The sequence below is a fragment of the Accipiter gentilis genome, chromosome 29 (genome assembly GCF_929443795.1).
Source record: "Accipiter gentilis chromosome 29, bAccGen1.1, whole genome shotgun sequence".
NCBI classification, from domain to species: Eukaryota; Metazoa; Chordata; class Aves; order Accipitriformes; family Accipitridae; genus Astur; species Astur gentilis.
In genome coordinates, this window is record NC_064908.1 from 283,079 (window position 1) to 292,888 (window position 9,810).

Sequence of the window (9,810 nt, forward strand, 5' to 3'; positions counted from 1 at the left end):
CTATTCTTCCATGGCAGACAAGTGTCATTTTGAACCACAAGACCATTTCAAACGCTCTACCCTAATATTTTTTGATACTACCATCAAAAAAAGGGTGGGCAGGAAACTATTAATACGGGAAAAGTTATAATCTAATTTTCTTATGCTGTATTTATACCAAGAATAGAATTTCTGTGAACAATATCTTGACAAAAAGAATTTTTAACTCAGTTCTTATTTTTAAAGATATATACAAATACTTGAACTTATGGATCTAATGTACTAAAGCTTTTCTCACATGCATACACAAGAAGTTCCATTTATGTTGATGAGACTGCTACATAAGAGCAAGGGCTCTGGCCAATATAGCTTCATAAAACCATCTTAGAAAAAAAAAAATTAAACATTGCAGTAAAAATTAACAACTCTCACCTCTTCACGAAGTTTATTTTCATTTACTTTTTTTGTTTCAATGTCTTTTTGATAGATGTCAACTGTTTCCGTATGTTGCTTGTTCATATTTTCCATATCCAACTGTAATTTATTCACCTTTTGAGAATGCACAATTATTGCTGTTAGTTGTTCAGGAATAAATATGCCAATGATTTTTATTTTTTTTTACCTCTTATTTTCAAGCAGAATCACTCCGTTAGTTTTCAGGTATATGACTGAACTGTTCCCTATTTAATATTCAGCTTTTTTTCATAAAGAGTTGAACTTTGGCCTGAAGTGAGTTAGAAAATACTCATAGAAACAATGGCAACACTACAATGGGAAAGACAGCCCATACCAGTTTTGTGCACCCCAGTCAATAAAATGGTCCTAAAGCTAAAGGCTAGTCAATCACAAAAATCATCCCAATATAAGGGAACCAATCCATTAGTGAGCTGACACTATTCCGCCTTTTGTACAAAAGGCTCTTTAGTACTGTTGGTGTGGAATGCAAGGTAAGAAAATGAAGAGTAACTGATAGTCTCCTAGGACTTACCAGTATGACTGTACTAATTTTACAATTAATTTTTTTTTCAATTAAGAAGTGAAGAAACAGTTAATTTTCAGATTTTTATTTAGTTCTAAAAAAGATTAATTCATTTTAGCTGTTAATATTCATGAGAATTTGGTATGAAACAAATAGGAAGAGTCTATTCCTAAGCAGTCCCCTAAGTGCTGTGAATTCTTCGAAAAAAGATACAGATGGAAATTTTATTCCCAACATTGTAAATCTATTTAAGATTTTAACTGTTTTATGGTATGTTTTCCTCCCAAGTGTGCATTTTGGTTATAATTCTTTTTAAGTTTCTCATAAGAATACCCTCAAAACAGTCTACATCTTTCTTGAAGTGTGGTACCCAGAACTGGACACAATATTCTAATCAGGGGCTTACCATTGCAGAACACAGTAAAGGAACTGCTAAAGTGAATAATATATGCATTTATTTTAAATGCTTTTCTATTTCAATGGGGTGGTGTTACTGAATAATGTCCCATACACTATCAATCAAAATGGAAAGGGACTGATTAGGAACATAATTCCTTGAGATGTGATGTGTATCTCTTATAAATGTCTGATAGCCCAGTCAGTGCTCAATGATTAAAAATGGAAGCATTTTTCAAAAATTATGGGCTCGTTCCTGTAAAATCTGTTTCCCAGATTCATAAAACAGTTAAAAATGTGCTTAACATGTATTATGATTAGTTACACTGGGACTTAAAACATTGAGTTTTTGTACTTTACCCTCATCTTGCACATGAAGTTATTTAAGCCTACCTTCCCTTCATAAATACTTGTTTTCTTGCTTTCTGCAGTAATTTTCTTTTTCAGCAACTTATTCTGTTAAAATAAAGTAGAACAAACACTATACTTTAGTAAGTTAAGAGAAAAACAAAAGAGGGTGCAGAATGGGAAGAAAAACTAAGATGCTGCTGACAGAAAATGTACAGATGTCATGAAAAAAAAATACAAGTTACTTAGTTTTACAGTACTGTTATTAACAATTTGTCCTAATGCACAATTCTTTTCTACTGTTGGAAACTGAGATGGGTCATTGTTTCAAGTATATCAATGATACCATGTACTAAATGAAAACAGTAAATGTTTATTAAGGACGTGATTTCTGTAATTGTTTTTCAAAAGTAAAGGATCATTTTATAAATTGTGATTCCAAAGGTGACTCCTTAACTTGCTCAGAGTTAGGATAAGAAAGGAAATGTTATAAGTTACATAGGTATATCTAAAGATATCACACCAGAAAAAAAACTGTTGAAAAGTAAAAGTTACCACAAAATACCACGTTTTATGTATTTGTGAATTTTAAAAACTGTACATACCTCCTGTTGCAACTCTTCAATACACTTGGTTTTATTTTCCACCTGTTTCTTTATATTGTTCAACTAAAAGAGATATTTCAAACATTAATTAATAAACTCCTAAAAAATTACGCACTGTTAGAGATTACTGTCAATGTTCTTAAACATGCATATGCACGAGTCTGATTAATTCTAATCGGACTGAAACACATGCTAACTTGTTACAATGATCGGAGTTTTAACCGTAAAGTACTACACGAATTTTGCTAGCCCAATGTCACCAACATTAATAGCAATGAACCAATTCCTCAGTGGTTGTAGAGTTTAGAAAGAAGGAAAAAAGAAAAAAAAGAAAAAAAAAAAGTAACTTTGCAATTTAAAAAAAAAAAAACAACCTTGTATGAAGTTCTCCCCAGTCCATGACAAAAAATGAATTTTCATACCTTATTTTCTAAAATCTTCAACTGCTTTTCCTTTCTTGAAATTTCATTTTCAATATTCTTAGCCTGGAATTATAATTGTAAATAATTCACTTCTACAATAAAATTTTGAAATCCATTATGATATTTTAAAAAAACCAAACAGGTATGCTCTGAAAGTACAGTAAGAAAGTAAAAATATTTGAACATATTTAAACTAAAACTCATATTACATATTAAAAGCTAATCCATACTCCATCCATCACTAAGTGGGTATACAGAAATAAAAAGAAGAGGGTTCTCTGCCTGAAATCTAACAAATCTGGACTTTTAAGCCTCCATGTAAACATCCCAGTGAAGGTCCTTGTCTTATATTTTAAAAGGGCTCAGCCATGTGTACATGTGTTGACTCAATTGGTGGCAGCACTGAAAGAAGAAAGCCCCTGTAAGAGATTACATCCCTAGGTAGAGCTTTGCAGAAAAAGAAAAAAAAAAGTTTTACATTTAGATTTTGTCCTACATGTTATATTATATATTTTCATGATAAAGCACATGATATGGCATACATTTTCTTCTCTTTCATCCAGTTTACTTTTAATCTCTTCACTGTTCTTTACCATCTTCTCCTTCAAAGACTCCAGTTCATTTCTAAATGCCAAGTTAACAAGCATTAGTAAATATTTACTTAATAACTTTACCTTCTTTTCAGTACTGCTAAATAAACCCATACTTTATTTTCTAAAAAGAGCTACTAATATTGATGAGAACTTCATACACTGTTCAATGGAAATGTTCTTAAAATGATGCAAAGTGACTGGTAAGTTAATGTCTGACCTGTATATACTTTTTTCTAAGTATGGAAAGATGTTCCCCTTACCTGAGTAAAGTATATTCTAATCTGTAATATCATAATGCGTCTATGAAACATGGAAGGCTGCCTGTCTATTGGGTTGTTGGTACATAGACTACTTCAGAGAGCAACGTTTAACCAGTTTCACCTTTTCACATTTAATCCATAACCTTTAACTTCTATTTTCATCTCCTTCACATCTAAGATGTTAATGCAGAACAAGATCGCTCTCTGTATGTAATATGAAACTAGGGCAAAAATTGTTCCTGTAGCAATTGGTATCACTAATTTGTAGAAACTTCTACATGGCCAACATCAATACTAAAAAGTTTCTGTTTAGCTATATAACCTAAAAAACCCCATTAAACTAAAAATCACAGAAAGCAGCATATGAACACAACATTCAGACTAACTGTGAAGGAATGGAGTCTACTTCCTTTAATAAAATTGTATATTAGTATTTATTTTTACTTGCCTTAGCTGGCCATTTGCTTCTTCCAGGTTTTCAACTAGCTGCTTAGCATTTTCTTCTTTTTTTCTACTATCCTAAATAAAGACCCACGTAAGTGAAATGAATAAAATTCAAAGTGACATCGTAAAAAATTTGAAGACATCTTAAGCAATATCTTGACCTGCTTATTCGCACAAAAAAATAGTTCAGATACTCTACAGAACCATGTCATACTGCAGTTTACCATATGATTTGTATTTTAAATTGAATGTTGTCCTTTAAAAACAGCTGGAAATTTACAACTTGCCTCGTGACTTTCTTGCAGTTTCTTGAGTTCTGTAGCCATACCACTTTTCTCTTGTGCTATTTGTTCCTTTTCTAATAAAAGCTTATTGATATATACTGTTAGTTGTTCATTCTTTAGCCTAATTTAAAACAAATGGTCAAGAGAAATCAGAACATGGATTTTGAAATTTCCTCTTAAGTTAAATTTATCTGCTACAAAATGTTATTTCATGCTGAAAAAAGTCCAGGCCTGTATCTACAAATTTAAGCTTTGTGGCAAAGTTACAGTGATGCAAAAAGGCTACAGAAGAAGGAAAGAAAATGAGAGTCAACTTTTATATAAATATAATGGTTGTTGAAGACAATGTAGTTCAATATCCAGCTCAAAGCAGGGTTAATAATGAATTCAGAAACTTTCTCTTCAGGTTAACACAACTAAGTCAGAGATATGGAACAATTACATATGTACAAATACAGTAAATATAATTTATAAATGTAAGTATGTAGCAGATGTCATACTGTGTGCATAGGTTCAAAATTTTCATTAGAAAACAATCACAGATAATTTCATTGTATATTTAAGTAATTTCTATGTAAGACAAATTAAACTAATACTGTATTTTCAAAAATGATCATACGCCTCTCGCTCAAGATCTGTATTCAGTGTCATAAGCTGTTTTAAATTATTTTGTTCCTTTTCAGCTGTACTAGTCAGTTGTACTTTCAAATCATGGATTTCTTTCTGCAGAAGAAAAAGAAAGTGTTCTGAGTATACCTATGTAAACTACAAGTCATGAAGGCTATCAGAAATGAACTGACAACACAAAGCTTTAAGATGAAACAAAACAACACACATGCCATAAATTACCCAGACTGTATCTTTACATCTCTCTGGTGTGATGTGGAAGTAGTGTGAGATATTGAACTCTGATATAAGTGCTAAATGTGTCCTCTGTGGTAAGTCTAACTAACTAGTCTGCAAATTTACTGACAAAATTAGCTTTCCTTGGACATGATTTTAAATAAAGACATTTGTTTCAGACATCATAAGCTTTTGCATTCACCTATATATACAAAAAACAAATAAACAAACAAAATCACAGAATTCCAGTAATATGCGAATTCCAGTACTACGTGATAGAATAAGCACATATTTTGAACGCATCCCAAACCACAAAGCAAAACTCTTCCCTCAGAAATTTGCTGTGATTACAAGATTAGGCAAGCCTTGTAATGTAATGTAGTTTATAATATAGAAATGCTTTGAATACTCCAAATAACTGGCAATACACTGATACCACAGGCACTGGCAGGCAGTTGATGGGCAGGGGGGGCAGCAGGGAAGGTGAGAGGAAGGGAGAGGGATTAGATTTTAAGCACAGCACATAATGAACTTCTGGAATTTCTTATCACAGAAGGCAATGGAGGAAAATAAAACAAGGAGTTTCAAAAAACAGATGAGACAAGTGAACATGAAGAAGTCCATATATCGATAGCAAAGGCAACTGACAGGGATGTGTCCTCAAACATCCTTAATACAGCTACTGTAGGAATGTAAGAGGAATGGACCATTGATAATGATCAGGCTCCTCTACTACATAATATCTTCTGCTGTCATCATCAGGAGCAGAGCAGTGTATTGGGTGAAGCACTGGTCTGACTATGTGATATTTCTTATGTTCTTATATACATGTGATAATGTGTAACTTAACTATTTATAAAACCATGTTACTATCACCCTTTATTCAGACCTCTCTGATTTGGAGAACATTTTTTACTTCTTTTTCTCTCTCTTGCAAATTTTCTACAGTAGCCTCAAGATCTTTCTTCTCCACTAGAAGTCCTTCAACTTTTCCCTGTTTAAGAACATTAATGAAACTCAGTTCAGAAAATTCAATGCACTGTATCCAAGGAACAAACATATGTGGTAAAATGCACACCTGGTTTCACACTATCTTACTTTAGCTGATGCAGTTCCTTGTTAGACTTGTAAATACAAGATCATAACTACAATAATCCTGTATTAAAAGCATACTTCATGTAACTTAGACTTCTGTAACAGAAAATGGGCCTTTGCCACAGTTCAGTAGGGTTCACAGAGACCAGAGCTAATTACCACAGGAAACTTCCCTGTAAGAAAAGAACACTGCCTGCAGGCTCTTAAATCTTTTCCCTGAAAAGGGACATGTATCGACACAGTACGCAATGCTTTCTAGGTACTAAACACTGCAGTATGGAGGACACCTCACCGTAACTAACACCACCAAAACAGCAAAATAACCACAACAGATTTGTGAAGTAATAAACCTATGAAATTGCTTATTAGTTTCCTCATTTTGTCACACGTAACCTTTTCACAGATTCCACTGCCTTTTCTGGATGGTGTCAGAAGCTTGCTTATCCTTTAAACACCAAAATGAGGTCAGTCTTGACAAGGCTTAATTTTTAGAAGATTATTATGAAGAAACCTAGACACTCAAGGAATTATCTTTACTGTCAAAAATTAGTTGATCCCTCAGCCTTAAACGTCACATGTGTCGTGCTCACAAGGTTTGAGCTAATGTTCATCACAAAAAAAACCCACCCAACTATATTTTTCAGAAAGGTTCAGAATGAGGAAAGAGTGATTACCAGGCATAACTACAAATCCTTATGTCCAGAGGAAGTGGCATTTGAATAGGTATGAATGAAGAAGGAAATGACCAGAAATCTTGACAAGGAAAACAAAAACAAAGTAAAGCAAAACAAGAAAAACAGTGGAAAGAATCAAGACCTTCAAAGAAAACACCAAAATCATCTAAAAGACAGGTAAGAAAGTTTAGTAGCAATATTACGGCAGATTAGACTGTTTATATATGGCATTTAAGATACTTACAAAGCAAGAGAGACTTCATATGAAAAGTAAATGCCATGAGACTAATAAAATGAATGTTTACCAGTGTTTCTGACAGCTCTTCAAGTTGCATTTCTTTGTCACAGTTTAGTTTAGTCATCTCTTCTACAGCACATGTAATGTAAAATTAATTGAACAGAAATAATTTTACATACTTAGCAGGCAGTATAAAGCATTTATCCCTTTGCAGTACCCAACCTTCAAACTTATTGGATTAAGCTCAGAAATTGTAAAGTTAAATTATGACTTAATCTAAATGTAAAGTTGAAAAAAGGATTCAGAAAGACATTAGCAAATATGTATCTGAAGAGAAACTAATAATTTGTCTTAAATAAAATTCAGAGCCTATTATGTTTTCCACAATCACAGCTTCAAATAAACCATGGACTGTAAGAATGGAGTAATTTCCAAGTATTGATACATCTGCATTTTTCCAGAAAAAAATCTGGACTGTTGAAGATATTCACACAGATATGCTGAAAAAGGAAACCACTTATTAGTAACTTCAAAGTATTTTCTACGTGCACATTCACATTACTGGTATTTTTTGCAAGTACTGGACACTAAACTCATTTTTGCTCTGGAATTCTCACAGGTCACTTCTCACCTTGTTCTAGACAAGCATCAGCAGTTAACTTCTGAACACTTATCTTCAGATGCCCTCAATACATACAAGCACATCAGATTCTATTTCTCATCTATCCTGTCAGGACTAGAGACATACGCTGCACACTGGGAAAACAGTGCTAAAGATACATCTCTTACTCTGGGGGCTAAGCAGTCCATATCTAGAAATCACACAATATCAAAGCAATATTTAAAGCTAACCACTGTCAGTGTGACTCTACACCTGACATGGGGAGAGTGGTCTGCAGGAAAGCTTAATTCAAGTGTGTTATCTCTGCTACAAGCTACAGAAGTCACTCCTGGAACCTAGTGTTCAGGAGTCTAACACTACCTCTCAAACAGGTCTGCAGTGCTATCAGTCTTAATTGGAAGAGTGCAGAGAAACCAAAATGACTTCAAGGAGAAGCCATGCACGTATGGTCTTACTATTGGAGGTCTGCACAGCACTGCTGTTTGACTGTTGCAGCTACAATGACTACCAAAGAAAAGGGTAAAGATGATTAAAAATAAATCTAGGCATTCCTGACAGGTTCAGGGTACTGTAAAACCATTTTTCCAAGCAATAGGGACAGTCCATTTTCAGAAAACAGCAGAAGACATTTTTATTACTACCTAGCTCATTTTCTTTCTTTCTACAAACCCTACCTAATTCAGCAGACTTATTTCTCAGCTCCAAGGTAAGTAGCTTGAACTCATCTTCATATTTCTCCAATCTAAGAAAATGGTAATTAAAAAAAAAAATTGTATTAGTACAAAGCTCTGCATTTGAAACTTGAAAGACAATAAGACAAAGTCTTACCACAAGCATTTTAAGAACATTTGCCTTTCAACAGGCAGATGACGTATCTGCCTGCAACATGTATCAAATTTCACTTTTACGACTTCGGAACAGCAGACGTAAAAGTAAGCAAATATATACATACATAAATCCGTATTTCTTAAAAATAGAATTATGAAAGTCAGGGCGAGGGGACAAAAATTTACTTTCTTATAGACAGTATCAACCAGCACAACTGAAAAAAATTGTATTAAATTCTCTGCACTTAGACCACTATGTCCAAAAACCCAAATTTCAGCTTCATATCCCTTTGTTCTTGGATTTGTCATAAACTGCAACTACTTAGAAGACACCTTAATGCCATGTACCCCAAAATCACTGTTTCTTGAAAAACTCAGTTGTGATAATGTATTACAACATGTCTTTACTGCTCTGTCTTATTTTTAGGAAGGTTGATTGTAGTTGCTGTCAAGTTCTTTGACAAATACATAATTTTTAAAACTATAGAAAACCTGAAACACATTAATAATAGGCATCAGTATTAAACAGTACTATTATCACACACGGAATATCTTGCTCACTAAGTGTTCTATTTATAAAGAACCATCAAGTACTAAATGAGATTACTGCTCTGTTAGTTAAGAGCTGCATCCACAGAAAACCAAACAGCATAAACATCTACAAGTGCTAATAATTCAAATAACCAGACAGGTGAAGGACTTTAAAAAAAAAAAAAAAAGGTTATTAGTGATTACAAAAAAAAAAAAAAGTGATTACACCAGATCACATATGAAGTTTAGGTTTTATTCCCAGCAGCTCAGTAATCCGTTTTTTTACTTATAAGATCATTCTTTGTCTTTAAACTGTTTAATTTACCTATTTTGCTCTCTTTGCAGCAACCTCTTCAAATTGGAAGTAGAAGTCTCAAACTCCTCCATCAGGGATGCGTGCAAAGCCTTAGTTTTTTCACATTCTTCCACCTGTGCTTCTTTTTCTTCAGTGACCTGAATTAATGCTTTCACTGCATTCTGCAATTCGGTTTCTAAGCTCTTTTGAGTAACCTTTAAAAAAAATATATAATTTCTAAACATGTTTTGCAACAAAGAGCTACAACTGTTTCATATCTGAAGTACCAGTAATTATTTATGCAATTACTCATCTAAACTATTTATACTGGAAAATTATAAGCAAGCTGTACCTCTGTTTTTTGCAATGAAACTT

The 9,810-nt window shown here is 33.3% G+C and overlaps 1 protein-coding gene across 1 annotated transcript; it reads right to left on the bottom strand.

The window, feature by feature from the left end:
- Nucleotides 1–584: 584 nt before the first annotated feature.
- On the bottom strand, nt 585–3,677 carry LOC126052490 (synaptonemal complex protein 1-like). The gene is made up of 4 exons (XM_049833226.1): nt 3,272–3,677; nt 2,730–2,792; nt 2,308–2,370; nt 585–1,810 (listed from the first exon to the last, which is right to left on the bottom strand). Exons 1-4 carry the CDS (start codon nt 3,431–3,433, stop codon nt 1,688–1,690), a joined length of 411 nt encoding a protein of 136 aa, XP_049689183.1. The 5' UTR covers nt 3,434–3,677; the 3' UTR covers nt 585–1,687.
- Between the last annotated feature and the right edge of the window lie 6,133 nt (nt 3,678–9,810).

Bases quoted from the DNA above. Each gene is read 5' to 3' on its own strand.
- LOC126052490 (XM_049833226.1), bottom strand. From the start codon at position 3,433: ATGGGTTTATTTAGCAGTACTGAAAAGAAGGTAAAGTTATTAAGTAAA. The intron at 2,793-3,271 runs GTATGCCATATC...TTATAATTCCAG, and splicing joins TGGATGAAAGAGAAGAAAAT to GCTAAGAATATTGAAAATGA. The intron at 1,811-2,307 runs GTATGTACAGTT...TTATTTTAACAG, and splicing joins TTGAAGAGTTGCAACAGGAG to AATAAGTTGCTGAAAAAGAA.